At 40.4% G+C, this 21,924-nt stretch overlaps 1 protein-coding gene across 3 annotated transcripts in view; it reads right to left on the bottom strand.

Moving 5' to 3' along the window:
* Window positions 1-21,924, bottom strand: part of Khdrbs3 (KH domain containing, RNA binding, signal transduction associated 3) — a 173,403-nt gene that overhangs the window by 42,415 nt on the left and 109,064 nt on the right. For all 3 annotated transcript variants that reach the window (XR_383979.4, NM_010158.2, XM_006520410.4), the window contains exon 7: window positions 9,919-10,001. Coding sequence is in view for 2 of the 3 variants with exons in the window: in NM_010158.2 (NP_034288.2) it covers window positions 9,919-10,001 (83 nt within the window). In the remaining variant the exon portion in view is untranslated. The remainder of the gene's footprint in view (window positions 1-9,918; window positions 10,002-21,924) is intronic.

Raw genomic sequence — 21,924 nt, 5'->3', positions numbered from 1 at the left:
ATCTGAGCCATAGTTTTCTTCAAGAAGTTTGCACTTCAGGACACTTGGCTCCCTCTGCATTGCATATGCATGCACTTTGCTCCTTTAGGTGTGCTCAGCTGTAGCCCTGAAAACCTCACTTCAGAGGTGGCTGTACTTCCACATAAGCTGTTTGTCTTAGCGAGTCTTTCCTGACTCTTAAGGATTTATAATTTAGTTGCAGCTTCTTAACTGATTCTGCCCCTAGCTACACTCAGCATCTGCCAATCCAGCTTCTCTGTACTATGGACTAATGAATTTCTCTAAATTAAGTCTAAACTCGTCATTTCCTTGGTTCCCTGTTGCTTCCAAGTCTTAAGTCTTAGCTCCCAGAGAGAATATTCCACCCGTGTTACATTATGAGTATTCCCCACACAAGAAACGTTGCTGTGTTTGTTGTCCTGTGTGCCTGCGTCACTTTGGTATGTGGTCCCTTCCCTAATCATCATCTGGGGGACTGTTCCTTATCCTTTATTTTCCCAGATATATCCATAAATTCTGGACTGGAATTCTGGAGTATTTTGAATGAAAGCATGAAACTACTCAAACTTCTCCTAATACTTGACAATTAAATATTTACATTTGTCTCCTTACAGCCAGTGAAGCTTTCCAATGAGACTCAATTTTAACAGCGTTTGGGCGTCAAACTTTAAGAGCAGTGCCTAGCATATGGCAGACGTTCAAGAATCCCAGACTGAATGATGCTTCCTTCCCTTCATATTAGTGCATCACCACATTTAAAATGAGATCACAAGCTGCTGCAGCCCAGGGCTGACTCTTGCCAGTGATGTAATGCTTAATGACTTAAACACCAATCTTGACTTAGAGTATCCTCTCAGTAACTTGCTTTTCATTCTGTCTGCTTACCAGACACTCACTGTAGCATTATTGTCCAATAGGACAGGTAAGGGCTTTAAATTTGGGTCTTTATGACAATTGAAGAAACACAGGATCATCTTGACTGAAGTCTTGAATGGTGCACTAAATAGATGAGTGATGTTTTCTCTTCTGTTACCTACTGATAACTCTGTAGCATGGGACTGGTGCCCAGGAACAACCAAAATCAAAACATAAGATGGCTACTTCCAGCTCCTTGAGATATGGCATCCCCCAAGTTCTTCCTTCTGCTCCTTTCAGACTTTACTTCTAGCCCATCTCCATGCCTTTGTGACTTCTGTTATCCCACAGAACTCCTCTGTCTACCAAGGACTTACACAGGTGACACACTAGCTAAGACCTAGACTCTAGCAGGTACCACATAGGAACACTTGGCGAGGACCCAGAGTAGTAGTAGAAACAATACAAAACACTACAAAAATCCAGTCCAGGAATCTACAACAAGAAACACTTCAAACATCAGAACTCCAGATGCCCCAACCACAGGTCAAAAGACCCAAAGATGAACAAACAAAGCAACATGCCTCCTGCAGAGATCAACAGCGCTACTGCAATATGTTCTGAGAAAAATAATTCAGCTGAAGCACAAGACAAGGACTTCAAAATAGGAAGGACCTTAAAGAGGATACGAATAGATCCCTTAAAGAAAACCGTGAAAGCACAAACAAGTGAATAAAAAAAGAAAGAAATCTATTTAAGACATAAAATAGAATTTAACAAAACAAACAAAAAACCAGAATGACTAAAGAAAACATAGACTGAGATAAAACTGGAAATGAAAAATCAATTCTGTCAACCCAAAACTTCAGAGGCAAGCCTCACCAGCAGAGTACAAGACATGGAACAGAGAAATTCAGGTCTTGAAGATGAAATAGAAGAAATGGAAAGCTTAATCAAACAAAATGCTAACTCTAATAATTTTTTTTTAAAAAAATTTCCATGCACAGAATTTGAAAAGACCAAATACTAGAGATAGAAGAAGAAAAAAGGAACCCAGGGCAAAGGCACAGAGAAATATTTTTAATATTTAATTTAATATTTAATTTAAAATCTTAAAGAAAACTTCTCCAATCTAAATAGATGCCTCTATCATGATACAAGAAACATACAGACCATCAAATAGATTAGAAAAAGAAAGTCCCATAATATCAAGCACTTAAAAGTCAAAACATTGAATGTACAGAACAAAGAAAGAGTATGAAAAATTGCTAGAGTAAAAGCACAAGTCACATATAAAGGTCTTTATGACAATTGAAGAAACACAGGATCATCTTGACCCAGTAGACTTTTCAAAGGAGACTCCATGAGCCAGTGGGGCCTGAATAGATGTTCTACAAGCTTGTGAGACGACAGATTCAGCCCAGACTACTATACCCAGCTAAGCTATCAATCACATCAAGAGAGAAAGAAAAACATTTCACAATAAAAACAAATCTAAGGAAATTCTGTCCACCAATTTAACTCTATAGAGGGTAATTAAAGGAAAACTTCAGTTTAAAGAGGAGGCTAACTATACTGATGAGGGTACAGCAAGTAAGTAATCCCAGACTAGTTGGTCAAAAAAGGTTGGAATCTCACACCACCACAACAAAATACAATGAATTAATAAATACTGTTTGTTAATAACTCTGATTGTTAATGGTCTTCAATTCCTCAAATGAAAGACATAGACTAACAGAATGCATGCAAAACCAGGATCCATCCTTTTGTTGCATTCAAGAAACACACCTTAACATCAAGGTAGGCATTACCTCAGGGTAAAAGTATTGAAAAAATTTTCCAAACAAATGGAACCAAGAAGTAAATAGATATAGCTGTTTCAATACCTAGCAAAATAGAAGTCACACTAAAACTAATCAGAAGATATGGAGGGCAATACATACTCATCAAAGGAAAAAAAATCCACCAAGGGATATTATAAGTCTAAACATTTATGCACCAAACACAAAAGCACCCAAGTTCATAAAAGAAACACTACTGAAAGTAAAATCACACACTATTTCTAACACAGTGATAGTAGGTGACTTTAATACTCCACTCTTGCCAGATAGTTTCATCAAGATAAAAACAAACAGGAAATGCTGGAGTTAAATAATGTCATAAAGCAAAACATCTACAGAGGATTCTATGCAAACATTAAGGAACATGTTATTTTCTTAGCAGCCCCATGAAATTTTCTCCAAAACTGACCACATATTAGGACACAACACAACTCTCAACATATATAAGAAAACTGGAATAATGTCACACATCATATTTGACCCCATAGATTAAAGCTAGGTTATCAGCAGTAATGGAAACAGTAGAAAGTATGGGAACTCATGGAGTTTGAACCACTCAAAAGTGGATAAGCTTTAAAACAGAACAGAAATCAAGATGAAAATGAAAACATTCTAAGAATTGAATGAAAATGAAAGCATAGCCTACCCAAACCCATAGAGCACAAGGCAATTAGTTGTAAGACACTACTTCATAACATTAAGTCCCTACATTAAAAAAAAAAAAAAAAAAAAAAAAAGCTGTAGAGATTTTATATTGGTAACGACTGCATACTTGAAATCTCTACAAAAACAAGAAAAAATAATACCAACATGAGTGTATGGGAAGAAATACTCAAACTTGGGATAAAAAAAAAAAATCAATGAAAGAGAATCAAGTAAACAGACAAGATAGACAAACAAAAACCACAAGATCAATAAAATGAAGTGTTGATTTTTTTGAGGGGAAAAAAACAGGATTGACAAACTCTTGGCTCAATTAACCAAAAGATGAGAGAAAAGACATAAATTAATAAAATTAGAGATGAAAGGAGGACATTACAAGAGACACTCAGGAAATTCTGAAAATCATAATGACATATTTTAAAAGTCTGAACCTGGAAAACCTAATATAAATGGGAGAATCTTAATATATACCATCTCCCAATATTAAATCAAGTCAAAATGAACAAACAATTTAAACAGGTCCATAACCCCTAGTGAAATAGAAGCAGCCATTAAAAATCTGCCAACCCAAGGAATCCCAGGGCCAGATGGATTCACAGAACTCTATTAGACTTTCAAAGAAAATAAACAATATACATCAAATTAATCTAAAAAAAACCAGAAACTGCAGAAAGATGCCCCAATTCTTTTTACAAAGCCACTGTTATATGAACACCAAAATTACACAAAGACCTAACAAAAAAAAGAAATGCATGGGGCAAATTCTCTCATGAACATACATGTAAAATTCTCAATAAAATATTTGCAAAGCACATCCAATAATACATCAAAAAATATCTACCATAATCAAGTAGACTTTTCCCAGATTTCAGGAACGGTTCAACATACAACCTCATAAAATAAAGTGAAAGATACATTCCACATAGCCATCTCCTTGACGGAGAAAAAACCTTTGACAATATCCCACACCCTTTCATGAATAAAGTCCTTGAGAGACTAGAAATATAGTGACATATCTCAACATAAGAAATTTAGAGCAAGAACAAAGCTAGGATATCCACTCTCCATACATATTCATTGAAAGATGTGAAATGTTAGCTAGAACAGTAAGATAACTGAAAGAAATTAAGAAAATTCAAATAGGAAAGGAAAAAGGCCAAGTATCTTTATTAACAAATTGTGTGATTTTATACATGAAGTGATTTTATACATGAAGACCTTACAAACATCATTAGTAAACTTTTATAAGTAGTAAACACATTTAACAAAATAGGAGGATACAAAAAGTCAATACACAAAAATCAGTAACCTTCCTATATGCAAAAGCAAATAGACTGAGAATGAAATCAGGAAAATAGTACATTTAACCATAGCCTCCAAACAAAACTAAAACTAAAGCAAAAGCCCTGGGACAGCTCTAACTAAGCAAGTGAAAAACTTGTATAATAAAATAATTGAAGGTATTGAAGAAGCCATCCGGAGATGGAAATACATCACATGCCCAAGAATCAGTAGGATTAATACAGTGAAATGGCTATCTACCAAAAGCAACCTTCAGATACAGTACAATCTCCAACAAAATTTCAACACAGTACTTAGCATTATTTAAAAAGTAAGAAATTAAGAAATAAAGGAGAGGGGGGTGGGGGGGAGATCCAGATAGCTAAAAACATTCTGAATAATAAAAAATGCTGGAGGTATCACCATCCCTGGTATCAAGTTGTACTACAGAGCTACAGTAATAAAAATTGCACGGTACTAGCAATAAAGCAGATATGTTGATCAATGGAATCACATTGAAGACTCACACAAGGCCAAATGCCTATGGACCTATGGACATCTGATTTTTGGCAAAGAAGCCAATAACACGCACTGGAGGAAAGACAATTGGATTCATCAAATTGGATGGCTGATGTTAATTATCCTACAAAAAAGAACTTCAAATGGATCAAAGGCCTCAACATAAAACCAGATGTACTAGATCTGATAGAACAGAAAGTGGGAAATAGGCCTGAACTCACTGGCCCAGAAAAAGACAGGACAATGATAGCACACACACTAAGACCAACAATTACCAAACGGGACATCATGCTGCTAAAAATCTTCAGTCCAGTAAAGAATACCATCATTCAAGCAAGCAGCAGCCTGAAGAATGGGAAGAATTGTTTACCAACTATACATGAGACAGATATAGCTGTATCTAGAATATAGAGAGAACTAAAACAACCAGCCAGGCAACCAACCAACAACAACAACAACACCAACAAAAACTAAGCATCAAGGAAATGACCCAATTAAAAAACAGGGTACAAAACTAGGCAGAGTTATCAAAAGATGAAACGAAACAAACAGTTGAGAAACACACTCCTATCCTTAGTTACCAATGAAATGAAAACCACAACTACTTTGAGATTTTATTTTATTCTAGTCAGAATGGCCAATCAATAAAACAAATGATACCTCATTCTGGTGGGACTATAAACTTGAAGAGCCACTATGGAAACCAATGTGGTAATTCCTCTGGAGGATGAATAGATCTTGAATAGATCTCCTTCAAGATCCAGTTATACAACTCTTGGGCATAACCCCAAAGACTCTACATCTTATCTCATCCATGTTGACTGGGGCTCTATTCATAATAGCCAGAAATTGGAAAACAGCCTAGATACACATCAAACATTGAATGAATAATTATATTATGGTAGACTTATACAAAGCAATATTATTCAACTGTTATGAAAAATATGATTATGAAACTTACAGGTTACTAGAGAAAAGAACATTATCCTAAGTAAAGTAACCTGGACCTAAAAAGACAAATATTGGCTATTTTCTCTCATATGTAAATTTTAGTTTTTAAACTTTAGACATGTGCTTCAAAATAAAAAAACACAGAGGTTAAGTAGGTAAATAAGGGATGGGAGATACAGGGGGAAAGCGGATCTTTCAAGGAAGGGATATAGGATACAGAGTTAAAGAAAGAGATTAGGCGGAAAATATAATACAAATCTTAAATGGGGGAGGGGAGTGGGACAGCAGGCTAAAGAAGGAGATGCAGGAGGGAGAATTAACAATAATGGCCTTTTGAAAAGCCATGATAGAAACCTAATACTACAGAAGTTTCCTAAAATATATGCAACATATATGAAAGGAATGTAAATGGTGTCACCAAATAACAGAAAAGACAATGACCAACTAGACATATTATACCATCAAGTAAAACTTCCAGTGTCAGGAATGAGTTACACCTTGTTGATTCACTGGTCAAAGGGCCTCACGGAAACCCCCAAATATCAAATCGCTATTGGTTACACTCCATAACTCAATGTAAGGCTTTATTGCTACCAACAGTTACACGTATCATTGAACATGGAGAAACCCAGCTGGTGACCAAGCTTCACCTGGACTCATTAATGTTCATGGTGCTGTAAGATTCTGCCACCAGAGGAGAAGAGTAATCATCAGGATAACACGGTTACAAACTCTGTCACCTACAGCAACCCTGCCTACAAAAATACTCTTGTACTAATGTCACAATGTTATGGGAGCAACAAATCACTTTTTAATTGAATATAAGGTCCACTACATGACCCAATGGCCCCTGAACTGGAACTGATCCAAGTGCCAGTTAGAAATGACCAGAACTAGAACTGACTAGAAGGTGTCATGCAAACTTCTATACAACTAATACTGCTATCCAGGTATGATGCCTTCAAACACAATAATGACCAGTATGGTACAATAATTCTAAGTGTGCAGTAGTGCCACACACACATTGGCAGTAACCACCACCTCTCTAATTAGACTTAACACCCACTCAATAAGAAAGAAATCATGACTGGTACTAGAAACCTTGCAAACTACCTGTGCTAGAGAAGTCATGGATCTGGGAGAATCTACAAATATTACTTTATTAAATCAGCATAATCCCTAAGTATACTCTAAAAATTTATCCTTATATCAATAGAAAAAGAGTAGTTTTCACCCTTTATCATGGAAACTTCTCTTTGCAACAGATGGAGATGATGACAGAAACTACAATCAATCAAAATGTAGAACTCTGAAGCCTAGTCCCACATGGATATATGTACAAAACAACTTCCACACAGCAGAAGATGGGGTGGAAATATTGTAAGAGCCAGAGGATCAGGGAGTTTACTACGAGACTACTCTTGAACTGTGAGAATATACCCTAAGGTCTCAGCAACATGACTATATACACATGAGCCAAACAAAGACATGCTAACATGAGGAGACAGGGGGAAGACCATGAAGACTCAACCCTATACAAAGAAACTACATTTCCTAGGGAACAGTACAAAAATTGTTTTTCCTATACCAAACTGTCAGCCCTGAAAACATACAAGTAACATTAAACAGACATGGGCCCTCGGGGACAGCTCCCACTATTGTTTTGCTAAAGGAACATAGCAATAAAACGATGTCTACTGACATACTACTATAGCTATGGATCCGTACATTATTCAACCTACATCAGAGAAGCTTCTTGCAGTAGAATTAAGACAAAGACTCACAAATGGACAATGTTCAGAGAATGAGAGGCTTTTAAACACTCATGTTCCTAAATGGGATGTCCTCATCAAACCCTCCCAGCTAGGCTCAGGGATCTATGAGTTAGAGGAGGTGGAAAGATGCTAAGAGCCAGAGATGGTGGATGACGCCTAGGAAACAGTATCCTCCAGACAAAAAGACTGCTATATGAATGAACTCACATATACAGAAGCATACAGAAGACATGCACAGATTTAAAGCAGAGAAAATCCCAGCAGTAAGGAGGGGAGGTAGACATACAGTCCCATCTATAACCAAGAAGCTAATTCCAATTGATACCTTCTGGGAAAGGGAAATCAGTTGTTCCTAATCCAGTGTTCCTGGGTCTATCAACCAGAATATAGGGCAGGCCTCATAGCCAGCAGTAGTTGGCCAATACAAAATGGACTCTATTTTTAGTATATATGTGGTGTGTGTGTGTGTGTGTGTGTATGCTTGAGCATACACTTGCACTTTTTGTAACATGTTGCTTTTTTTTCTTATTGGATTTTTGTTTGTTTTGACATGCAGTTTGAGGGACAGGCGGAGGGAGAGGGAGAGGAAGAAAGAATATGAAGTTAAGTGAGGAGGGTGATGGGGATCTTGGAGGACTCTGGAAAGAATATGATCAAAATAGAAACTGTACACTAACTAGAAGTGAGAATATAAAAGACCATAAAAAGTACTACCACACTATCCAGAACACTTCCACCTCCAGCAGAAGCATACAGCAGCCCTGGCTTCTGCACCTAGATGTGTGTGGGGCCACTACTGACTGAAGAGTACAGTGACGCTCAGAAGGAGCCATTCCCACCCATTGACTGAGCAGTTATCAATCTCTTTGTTATGTGCTCTCCTCTTTTACAGGCGCAGCCTCTGCAAGCCTTAGGAGAAGAGGGCCAGGCAGAAACTGTATACCCAACAAGTGTGTGAGGTGGAAGGTACATGTGCTTCGCCAGAGCACTTCATGCTGAAAGCTGAAACATTTATGGACATTTACAAAACAAAGCAGAGACAAGCATAGCTGTAAAGCACAGTCCTGGTGTTAGAAGATCCCACTTAAGGCCCACTTCCTGGATCCATTTACGGTTTCTTCTGGAACAGCACTCCTTGCTCTCTACAGTAGGACACTTCAGGAAGTGCTGGCCCAGCTACAGAAGGAGCCGTGGAACAATTCTCATGCAGCTTTTGCCTGTCACTTTCAACAAAGGGTAGGAGTGCTTGTCCCCTGCACTAACGATACAAACACGAAGAACAAAGCATCCCCTTTTTGAAATAGACCACGTGTTAGCCAAAGTCTACAAGCCACTTGTCACAGTTTATACAGTCAGCAGTATGTCATGAGCAAAGACAAGAATAGTTTAATACTCTCACCTGCCCAGTATCAGAGTTGACAGGCAGGAGGACCCATGTATTCACTCACAGCTGGAGTGGGACCATATCCATGCATACTCCTGGATGCTCCATCCCAACAGCTAGGTCTATGTTTAGGCTTTGCAGGCACTGTAGGATTAGTATTTCCTGTATACACTCTACTGTGGGGAGGGTCTGATCAGGACAAAGTTGTTACATTTACAGAATTTGAAGCCGCTGGGAAACAGGAGCATCGCTGCTAAGATGATGCAATGTTCTGTGAATAGCAAGCCAGGCTCTGGCATTACGTTCTCTAGAAAGGCAGGAAGCTCACTGTTCCTAGGGACCTTGAGGGCCTTAGGACTGAATGGTTACCTGCTTTGAAGCCATCATCCTTCCTTTAAATGATAGTAACCACTTAGGTCAAATTTCCAAAGTAGATAAAATTAAACTTAGTTCTTACATCTGGATGCTTTAGGAGAGAGAGCATCCACGTGCGATGATGTATGCTATTTGGAAGTGGACTCTACTTCTCTCTCTAGTCAGAAGAAACAACAAACAGGAAACCAGTCCCACTGGCTGGCTGTCACACCTCGCAGTGGAGGGGCCCTGACTCAAGTTGACATAGAGCCTGGCAGCAGGGGCTGACTCTTACCTTTGTGCTGGGGTGCTGTAGCTGTTGTCATAGGAGTCATAGCTCTGCTCATCATAGGCAGTACCGTACCCATCGTCATAGTCCTGAAACACACCAGAAGGAGACCCAGTCAGAAGATCCTCTAAAAAGCAAGAGCACTCTGCCTCCAGTCACTGCGAGGCATCAGTTGATGCTAAACCATGATGTGAGGTATGGCTTCAGTCAAACTGTCAGAGCAAGAAGCTCCCAGATTGTCTCAAAAGACCAAGCTCATGCAGGAAACAATTAAGATCACCACTGTTAGGACTGGAACATTGACCACAGAGAGTGTCAAAGAATATTCATTTAAAAGCAGATACACCAACAAAGAAACCATGGTGAAATATTGGTATGAGCAGAGCTATGTGGTATTTTCACCTAGCAGGAGTCTGGAAGCTACTGGGGTGCAGTGAGGCAACTGGAACACCTGCTAGAAATGCTTCCCAGGGAGTGTTCTTCATCCCTCCTGACTTAGTTCTCTCCTTAGTACAAACAGGCTACATTCCGAGGGGTTAGCTGAAGGAAATAGTTAGAGCCACTTGTTTACGGTATTAGCTGCTAGAGACTATGGAGACGTACAAATGTGTTAATTCATAAGCATAAAAGACCAACATATTCCTGGGACCCTAGACGGACACGCCCACCTCAGTGCCACATCCCATGACTCAGAAAAAGACCATAGGCCCAGAGCTGTTTCCCTTGGCTGATTCTGAGATCCAGCACAGGGAGGGGCTTCAAAAGGAGACTTAAGAGCAAAGTGCCTGGGTGAATGTCAATATACACAGCACAGGAGGAAGAAGAGGAAGAGGACAAGGAGGAGGAGACTGAAGAGACAACACCTGGTGTTCACAGCCTCCACAGAATTTGTTTTGAATAGCCCTAAATATAAAACAAAAACAAATAACGGATCCTTGAAGAATGTGATTCCTAGAGTTGATGAATTATTAATATATTGTGTCTAGTTTAAAACAAGAAGTTGAGACATGCTTTAAAAAACATAAAAATATGGTCTTTCTATAAGAACAAATAGCTGTTAATAAAAATTGCCTCTGAGGAAGTCGAGCCATTGAGTCTGCTAGGCAAAGAACTCCAACCAACACACTGAATACAGCCAAGGAGCTAAGGAAACTTATGACCAAGTAAAGCCCGAGCACATCACGTCACTAAGTGGAGACTGTCAGTAGACAGAGAAGCCAAGGGAAAAGCTTGACTTGAAAAATCAGTAATTAAAGCAGAAAGCTCACTGGTCTCATGAGCAGACACACTGGACAGAAGTCACTGAACTTGAAGACAGATACTCTGAGAACAAAGACTGGGGAAGAGGAACATAGGAACATAGGATCAGAGACGTGGGCCGCACCGTATGTGTGTGTGAGCATGTGGACAATGAGATCTGCTGAAACCTAGTCAGAGTGACAACAGGTTCAAAGCCTCCCCAGTTTGATGAAAACACTTTACACACCCAAGAAGCTTAAACATTTCCAGAAGTAAAGCCTAAGAGAGACACAACCGTAAGTACAGGAAGGCGAAACCAGAGCCTCTCAAACACATCCAGCTCATGACACAGGGGACCTGACTATCGGGAAGGTCACTGCCTGGAAAACAATGAGAAAGCACATTCCAAAGAAAATGGGGGCTTAGGCAAGAACAGCTAGTTGGTGGGAGGCATTTGACCTGCACTGGGTCCAGTGTTTGATATCCAATGAAGCTCTCCTTGAAAAACAAAAGAAATTAGTACTTTAGCTGATAAACAAAGTTTACTAGTAGTAGATACACATTTAGGAGACAGCAACAGGAGCCATCTGAGAAGTGAGAAACTATCAGTCACTTGCAGCTACATGAAAAACAGCATAGTTAGATATACACAAAGGGCAATTTAAATATGTACTACTACTGAACGTCTACGGAGCAATGCATCCAATAAAAACAAAATACACCTTCATGCCAGTGGATCCAAGAATGGATTCCATGTATTTGATAAATAGTTGCAGTAACCAAAGCAATACAACACTGACAGGAACACAGAAAAAGAAAGTCAGAAATTACTACTCATATCTAAATGCAACTCAATTTTTAACTAAAGCATCAAGACAAGTCTCAGGAGACTTTTCAATAAGTAATGCTGGGTTACCTCCAGAAAGACGCACACCTAAGAAGATAGGATTGAACTCCAACCACACATCATATGCAAACATCAACACAACATGCATCCAATCTTTTGTGAGCAGATAGAGGACTCTGAGAACAGAGTAAGCACGGATAACTACACGTTCTCCTGACCTCGGATCACTGATTCCTTTGGTAGGCTACCAAAAGCACAGGAATACAGAAAATGGAAGTTCAGAAATAGTCAAAGCTTTTAACTTTCAAGGATGCTACTTAAAAGAGACAAAGAGGTAATCCACTGCATGAGAGAAAATATTTACAGATGATACATGTGATTTGGTCTACTCTCCAGAATGTATAAAGAACTCATAACTCAATGAGGAAAAGACAGTGATTACAAGAGAGATCCACTTTTGTCATTCTGTGGGATACACACTCCATGTAGATTAATTAATTTTGAGACATGGTGCTATGTAGACCAGCTTGGTCTCCAACTCATAAGAGATCCTCTTGCCTCTGCCTCTCACTATTGTTTCTATAAGACTCTGAACTTCAAAACAGACAAGAAAAACAATTTTCTAAATAAGTGGAATCAGACATGTTCCCCACTGGTAAATTAGGCCACAAAAGCAATGTATCTTGTCTTACAACTGGTTCTATGTTCACAGTGTAATTACCCAGTGGCTTTGGATTCATCAAATTGAAATATTTTAAAAATATTTAGATAGTCTGTGAGCAATGTCTTGTGATATCAGGATCAGTTATTCAGAGATTTTAACTATGTGTCCAACTCCTGGAACAGGGATACATACCATGTGGTCAAAGAAATCTCAGCACAGAGTCCATTCTGTACATGTCTGTTAAGATATTTTATTTTTATTTATGTATATATGTATTTTGGCTTGTGTGTGTGTGTGTGTGGGTGTGCGCGCGCGCGCGCGTGTGTGTATGAATGTAGGTGCCCATGGAGGCCAGAAGAGGGCATCAAAATCCCTTGGAGCTGGAGTTACAGGCAGTTGCAGGCAGCCTGACATAACTTTGGGGGAATGTAATTCCAGTCCATTACAAATGAAGTAAATGTTCATAGCTGCTGAACCATCTCTTTAGCTCCAATAATTTTTAAATGAAAAAAGAAATAGTTACAGTAACTGTATAAACTTTGCAGATGGGCTGGAGAGATGGCTCAGTGGTTAAGAGCACTGACTGCTCTTCCAGAGGTCCTGAGTTCAATTCCGAGCAACCACATGGTGGCTCACAACCATCTGTAATGGGGATCTGATGCCCTCTTCTGGTGTGTCTGAAGACAGTGACAGTGTACTCACCTATATGAAATAAATAAACCTTAAGGAAAAAAAAAAACCACCTTTGCAGGCACAGTTTTATTTAAGGATATCAAAATGCTAACTACCTTAACTTGGCCATTATGGATTTACTTTTAAAAAGTATGTACAGACTCACTTTATTTGATTTAGAAAAAAACAATGATCTAAATAGAATGTTTCAAATTGTTTCAATTTTATAAAACATATCAACATAAATGAATACTACCAACCTGCAGAACTAAGGTTTATGTAAATTATACATGACTGCCATATACAGTTGAATATTTTGTCACAAAGTAAGAAATGAATACAAAACGGGAAAAGTCATATAAAAGAAATAAAAGTGTAACACAAACAAGCAAGCCAGCCACAATGTTCTTCAGAGTTAACAACAAACGACTAACTTCGCTAGGATCTTCCAATGGCCAATACACACTGGCCACTGTAAAAATAAATTATGAGGTGATATTCATTATCAGAGACATAGCAAAACAGTGACATGAACTCTGACCAAGGACTAAGCTAAAAGTTGGCAATAACTAATAACAGGACCATATCTAATCATTGTTGAAAGTCTTCCTGTAGCTCCTAACAAGGTGTTGCTGGCACTGTGCTCGCACCATGGGTGGAGATCTTCCAATGTGTAACGTGTGTGCTCGCACGCAATGGAGTGGGAAAGAGAGAACAGAGAAGCAAAGAAAACAACCCTTATAATTCACCATGTCAAAGACAGGCACTGAGGGAAGACAGACCAGACCAGCGAAGAAAGGAAAAGGAAGTTCAATGTAATATATAAAAAAGCGAGCTTTTCCTTTGCAAAGAAAGGTCACTAAATATTATTCAGAATGGACACAAGGTGTAAAGCAATGTAGGAACAGAAACAGACCCTTGCATCCAGGGAGGCTAAGGGCTGGAATGGACATGAGTCAAAGGGATGACGATGGTGATGATGATGACGACGATGATGATGATGATGATGATGTATCAAGAGCCACTTAAGGATTGCATATCTGGGTTTTGAGTGACATCATTACCTTGTGCTGCAGAAATCCCTGTCTGGCAATACTGCAGAAAGGAAAGGATGACCTACAAAGCCAAGTGGTGCACAGAGGTCATTGTGGGGATGGTTTTAACTTGGAAACTACACAGGTTACAGCTTCTGTACTAACATGTTAGAAGTCTGGAAATAATGTGTAGTTCAAGCAAAGAGTTCTGACATATATTTAAGATTGTAAGTGACTAAAATTTAAAATTTTAGCTAATGTTATGCAGTGCACTCTTTTATGTCTATAGCTGTGCCATTCAATCCTTGCTCAATTATTCTGCCAGGTTATTGCAATACTGTTTAAGGACGCAATTGGTAGTTCACTGAATTACTAACATAGACGTTTTCTATTTCACAATATGAATCTGTGGCTCTCTTTCATGATTTCATTATTGGACTTGGCTACGAGGTGTATATTTTGTACTTCTTCCAACCATAGCAATGATATCTGCTCAATGGACAGCATATGGAAATATGGGACACCTAAAGACAAACATGACAGAATAAGGAAGAGCTGACTGACTCACGCTCTTCTATTGATTTTCCCAGAATGCTGGGGATAAGAAGAGTCTCAGACTGAGGACAAGGCTGAGTGAGCATTAACCAGAGAACGCTGGGCAGGCAAGTGAACAAGAGTAGCTGAGGAATGGTGGACCGTATGAGGTCTGCAAACACTGTTTTCCCCCTATTTCTTTTTGTGAGACTATCTCAAGTGGCCCAGGCTGGCCTGAAACTTAACGTGAAGTAGAGGGTGACCTTGAACTCCTGGCTCTACCTCCCAAGTGCTGGGACGATAGGCCTGGGCCAGCATGCCAGCCTTTGTATGCTTTGTCTGACAATTTAATGATATTTCAACTTAGCTATCCACTTGTCTTCTCTTTCCCACTTTCTTTTTAAAATTTTATCTTCCAATGCACAAAGCCACTGGTTGGTCATGTTTCCCTTATTTCCTATATACTTTTATACGAATACATTCTTTTTCAGGTACAAACAGCAGTGAGTACTTTATGTGCTATAATTTAACATGCAATTGAGTGGAGTAATGAAACAGCACAGAAAAGATGTGGAGAGCTTGGCTGAGTCCCATATCTAAGGTACTCACTGTTGTAGGACTTACAGGAGCTCACTACACTTTACCAGCACTACTCTGATGCACCAGAGACTTCTTTACACTAGAGATCTTTGTGTTATTTCTCACACTTCTGCATTTCCTCTTAGAGACGATTCTCTTTTATGACATGCTAGGTAGGCATCTACTTCTCTGCCTCACTTCCGTGCCTCCAGTGTAGAAACCTAGCCAGTTCACCAGGTGCCTGTACCATCTCTCTGCCCTTGCTGCCTCTTGGCCTAGTCAGCTTTCTAGGCTGAAGTTCAAGTGGGTGGCTTCAATTCTGTTACAACATTTCAACCACATGAAACAGTCCATTGTGCCCGTACAATGGCAGCATTTGACCTAATGAGCACATTTCTGTAACTACTCCTGGTGGATGGCTCACCTTGTGTTTCACTTACATTATGAACTCACAATGTCTTAAAAGATCCCTTCAGATCAGGCACAGACACACACAATGAGGACGCAGTAATGCTCACTGTTCTCCTGAGCAGAACACTGGGTAAAAGCAGGACAAACCACCTTGATTCCTCTCACCTAGTGCCGTGATTATTTTCAGCTTCTTCCCAGTTCTAGCCATTCCTCAGATGACCAGAAATGACTTAACTGTATGGCAGAAACACATGCCAAGTCAATTACTGAATTGCTCTTGAAGTATCTAAGGAGCCCCTGCATGTTATCTGGAGGCATACAAAGGCATGCCCTCAACTACCTGGCACATCCATGTTAAGTGCCCCGGCCTTGCTGTCTTGCTGGTTTTCCAACCATCCAGTAAATGTTCTTATATCCTTAACCTATCTTACACACCCCACTCCTCGGCACTGCAATATGAAACCTGAGGTCTACCCTACACAGTTCATTAGAACCTTTAGTCTCTCTCGTATCATTTAGAATCTTTCAAAGGGACAAAGCATGGACTTTGCATTTAGCTCTTTAGTGTCTTCATCTAAACACTGTTCCATACATACCTAGCTAAAATGCAAATCTAGACTTTCTGTTTCCTAACTTGCACTGTGGTTCCTGGCTCCTAAAGACACAAATCAAATCGGCACCTGAGTGGGCCCAGGAAGGAGTCTGCTTCTCATCGCTAGTCTGTCTACATGTTCTTTCCTCTGCTGCCTACTTGGATGACAGATGCTAGCTTGAAAACTGAATTATCATTTTGGACTATCATATTTGTTATCATATTTGATATCATATGTGATAACTCACATATATTTGGCAACTGTAATTATTTTTCTGACTCCTTTCTTGCCTCTAGTCTACAAAGTTCCTGTGAGTTAGGATCAGCCCCTCCCCTCCCCTCTCCTCTCTGGTCCTCCCCTTCCCTCCCATCCCCCAACCCACCTCATGTGCACATATCATTATACTTTGTTCTTATTGGTATCCCACTGCCCTCCCTTACATCACCCAGTGGGTTTTCTTTCTTCTCCCAGTTAGTCATTATGCTAGGCTAATCAACCAGATTCAGGAAGATAAATACTGTTTGTTTTCTCTTACAGGTTTAAAATTATGCACGTCTGTGTATATAAGTGTCTTTATAATGTGTGTATGCCGAGCACTGGACTAAAAGAGAGATCATGAGAGAGAGCCTCTTCTGTGAGACAGAGGTGATAACTGAGTGCATGCAAAGCGAGTGGGGGCGGGGAGCACATGCAGGCAACATGGCAACATGACAACACCTGCTGAGCCACTGCTATTGATGACCAAGTAGCAGAAAAGACAATAAATACTTCCTTGTGGTGAACGCGAACCCAGGCAGGCAGCACTACAGAAGAAAGCAGGCACGGTGCAGATTACAATGCTGAAAACCCTGATACTCAGACTGCATTGACACCGTTTTTGGTGAATGCTCAGTATCAGACTTCTGTGCTCTGCGGATGATGACCTTTAGAACTCGATTCTATTTCCGAATGCCAGAATGACGTCATCAAAACCTGTTTAAAGGCATACAGGGAGCTGTCCGTGCACACTCACTACAAAGCTTGCTTCTTCTTCATCAAGCGCACATCTAAGATTTTCTGCTTAGAAACAGCACCGGGACAATGGACCCGAGTGGACAACAGGCTACAGAATGAGCGTGTGTTCTGACACACGTGGAAAACCTCCCTGGACCACACCCAACCTGGCACAGGTCCAAGTAACAAGAATACTTGCTCTGAAGCCATCTTCCAGGACACAAGAAACAGCATGGCCTACCCAGTTTTATTTTTGTCACAAGTAAAATCAAGCATAGTCTTTAAACCTGGGACAAGCATTTTAAATTGAGAAAATTTATAAGTGTGATTAAAAATATTGCTTTGGTGTGGCATCCTTTTAAAGGGAGATAATTATATTATGGATACTTTCACTTCGACTAGGGTGACAACTGGCCATTTCAAAAGGTGAGAAGTTTCCACACAGATGCAGTGCGAAAAGCTTCAGCAAATTTAAGGTTTACAATGATTATGTTGAGTTTATAAAGCAAATAATAAAGACTTCACAATTTAATTGTAGCCGGAACCTGGGAAATAATATCCTGGGCAATGTGGCTTCAAAAGTATCTTTAGTGATAGTGAACAGAGGAGCAAAGTGGTTTGGCCTTCCTCCCACATCATCTGCATCAAACCTGACGTTTTAGCTCTGGGATGTCATGGGCACCTGTTGACCTTGCACTAATAAGCGGGGATTCAAGGCTGCTCCCATCAGGCTCTGCGGATGTGACAGCCACATTCTGAATCCACTTGCGGCACTGGGTGGGTTGCATAGCTGTGGAGATGTCACTAACCCCTCAGAACCTCAACTTGGCAAATTGCAAAGTGGGAATCAAAACGCAGTGGTTACTACTTCCAATGGTTGTGTAAGATTAATCAAAAAAAAAAAAAAAAAAAAAAAAAAAAAAAAAAAAAAAGCAGGTGAATGTGTTTGGCCAGTACTTTCCTAATAAAGATGACTGCTTCATTTAAAGACTTAACCCTTTCAACTCTACAACCACTGAGTCAGAAAAAAGATCAAAGCTATCCAAGCACGACTTCTGTGAAAGTCTTAAAGCCTTGCCTGTCTGCATTTCCACGGTGTGAATTAAGAACTGAATGTGTGCACAGATTCTGATATGGTCTTTAGAGATATGCCTGCCAGCCACTACAGAATGTCTTCTTCTGACTTTGCGCCTAACGAAAATAGAAGGACACTGGTTGGATTTTCTAGGTACTCACAACATAAAAATCAATAAACAGTGACACAGTTAAATTAGAAATCTTACAAGCAAAGGGCAGGCATAACTGTAACTGGGGAAACAATTAACTGTTAAACTAGAAATGCCACGATGGCAGGAAAGATGGGGGAGCTTCTCAGAGTGTGCATGAAAGAGGATCTCACTACTTAGCTCAGGCTGGCCTCAGGCTTGTGCTCCTCTGCCTCAGCCTCTTCAGCGCTGTTGCACGTATGTGTAAAAGTTTCTCTACTGATCCTGAATGTGACTGATATGTCCAGCACTGCTGGAAAACTTGCCAAACAGAATCCAACAAAAAACCCCCTGTCATCGCACACCTGAGATTCTTGCATCAAAGAAGGCAACTCTCTTAGTTCCTGTGGGGGAACTACATTCTGGACTCTAATTCAAAACCCAAAGGATTTACCAGCTGCTGCACCCAGGTCTGTTGGACCTTCCATTGTCCCAAGCTCTGATTTGTCCCAAGGTCCCATCAGCCTCTCTGCTACCTTCCTTAGGACTTACCACTAGCTCACGGCTGCTCAAACAGGGTTGCAGAGTACGAGCAGATAGATCTCCTAAGGCACCAAGTAGACATAAAATCAACTTTGCTCCCGTGCATCTGGACTGATAGCAGTCAGGGACCACCCTTGAGACAATTTCTGATTTAGAGGATGAAGGGCTGAGAAAGGATGCCACAAGAAATAACCAGTCAAGAGTATGAGTTAAGTGTTCAGACTCTCGCTTTGTCTATCTGGTGAACTAGTATCTTTCTTCCTCTTTTCCTTTTTGAGTTTTTATGTATTTAAATACCCTCCTTTGTTTGCTGGTTTTTCTCCATCTTCTTCTTCAACCCAGCAGGGGAGCAGATTTTTACTAATACCCAGTACTTATATCAGGTCTTTTCTGCCACTATGCAAGCAAGCATCCAAGGCTACACTCTGAATGAATACATGGTTGGCACGGATGGATGTCATGGACCTACTTATGCTTTCACGTGTTCTCTGTCTGAGTGATGACTGGCCAAAAGAGGCAGGCCCAGAGATGCCAGCTCTATGGAAATAGGAAGGCGCTGCGGGCCCACCAATGCAGAGGTGGACCTGAAAGCATTCAGCTTTAAGTTCCGTACGAATTTTCCTTGCTCAGTTTTCAGAGCTCACTGAGAACCCTTTAGATCACTCAGTCCCAGCTGAAGGGACAATGAGCTGCTCTGCTTCAAAAGGCAGTACTGGGCCCAACAGTTAAACTCTCTTCATTTGCAAGTTGATCAAATGTTTGAGTGTTTTACTCAAGAGCAAAGTGAGTCATAAAATGAAAGCCCTAAGTACTCAGCTTAGAGACTGTCACTGAGGGGGCTCAGCTGGTCACACACCAGGAGGAATGAACACCCAGATCGAGACATGGGACACCAACTGTTCTGAGAACTAACCCTACGTCATTTTGCAATTACTATCTTCTCCACCATCATGATTTCCAACACAAGCTGAGGGTTTTAATTACTTGAGTTTTATGCAGGTAAGAGTCAGAATAGCTACGATCTGGGGCCATGTTTTTTTCATTCAGTGCGATGACTTGTGGGACCCAACCCCATTGCTGTACATGGCAATGACTGCTTCCTCCCCTTGCTTTGAAACACTGCTGTGCGTGATCTGGCTGCTGCTTGTTTATCTCCTCCACCTGGGTCACAGCAGTCTTCAGCTTGTTTGTGCCTATGGGTTTCCCACTGAGCCTCCATCTGTACTCCCTTGTGTCTCTCTGTTGGGAGTTGCTTCAGCTGCACCACGGGTCCTGGCAGCAGGGGAGGATGGTGCTGTAAGCAGTGTACAAACTTTTTCCAAAGCACACGTGTACAGATTTGCATTCCCACAGCAGTGCAGGACATGTCTACTACTCCAAATCCAGCCAAGACCTGAAACCACCCCTTTTCCCTGCTTATCCCTGGCTGGTACGAACTGTTCTGGTGGTCTTCCATCCTGAAAGATGAGGCTCTGCTGGTAAAGGAGACAGAGCCCGAGTCAACAGCAGCCGTACTTGGGTGACAGATAGAACCCCGAGTATTTTTCATATGATAGCATCCCTAGGTAATAAATGCTACCATTCCCAATTTGTAGATGGAACTGAGGCAGAACTAGATGAGCCCAGCTAGCTGGGTGGCCTAGTTTACTACTATATCTGCCCCTGAGCCCTTCACCAGCCATCACCAGTTGGTGATATAGTTGCATTTTAAACTGTTACCCAACAGTTTTATTTGTTGTTGTTTGTTTTGTTTAAATATTCAAATTCGAGTGTAATAGCTCTGAAGTGTCTTTTAGGACCCACATCTTGTCATGCACCTCACACTCTATTTATCCCCAAATAAACTATACAGCATAAAACATCTCTATGAGGATAAAGAGGACAACAAACTTTATCAGTGACATACCTGCCATCAAATTCCTAGTCTGTGGACCACAGCCTTCTCTGGGTATAGGAGTCTCCAGAGAAATCTCTCCCAGCTAACCTAGGCTACCCCATCCTAGGGGTACTAGTTCCCTACCCGAGGGTAATCCTACATCCTCTATAAACCTTGTGTCTTTGGTCCTCTCTTTCTATTATTTACACACAAGTTAGCTATGGATATTATTACCCTTCAAGTCAACTGTGTTTTTTCTTTGTATCAAGAAATCACACAGAGTCTTTTCCAAACATGGGGCCCTGATGATAAAAAGGGGCACTGTGTCTGCCATTAATAACTTTCTGGGAAAGTGTCAAACAGGAAAGATCAAGTCACTGTTAAGATGAAGATGCAGCCACACAGGACGCCGACCACCTGAAGGAAACCGGGCTGTGAGCAGATGAAAGTGAGGGGGGTAAGAGCTGGAGGAGATCACACAACCAGTGGCACATCTGACATTAGCACAGGGATTATAATAATTATTATATTCACAGTCTAAGCTGAAAGTGACCACGAAGGAGATGAGAGAAAAAAAATGTCTGAATCCTGCAGGGATTCATACATGTAACATGTGGAATTATTCTGTGCAGTTTTCCATTCCTGAAATGAGTCTGCTATTCAAGCAGTTTAGGAAGGGGCCTGACTTGTGAGGTATCCGACAGATAATTCCTACAAACTGCGGATTCTTGATCTTCGCTCTTACTTCTGTTAAACGGAATGTAAGAAATTATACAGCATTCATGTTTTTATCTAAATGAGATATCCGTGGGATTTTCAAAT

The sequence above is a fragment of the Mus musculus genome, chromosome 15 (genome assembly GCF_000001635.26).
Source record: "Mus musculus strain C57BL/6J chromosome 15, GRCm38.p6 C57BL/6J".
Lineage (NCBI taxonomy): Eukaryota > Metazoa > Chordata > Mammalia > Rodentia > Muridae > Mus > Mus musculus.
The sequence above is the reverse complement of the archived record's forward strand: the minus strand, read 5'-3'. Positions and strand labels throughout refer to the sequence as shown.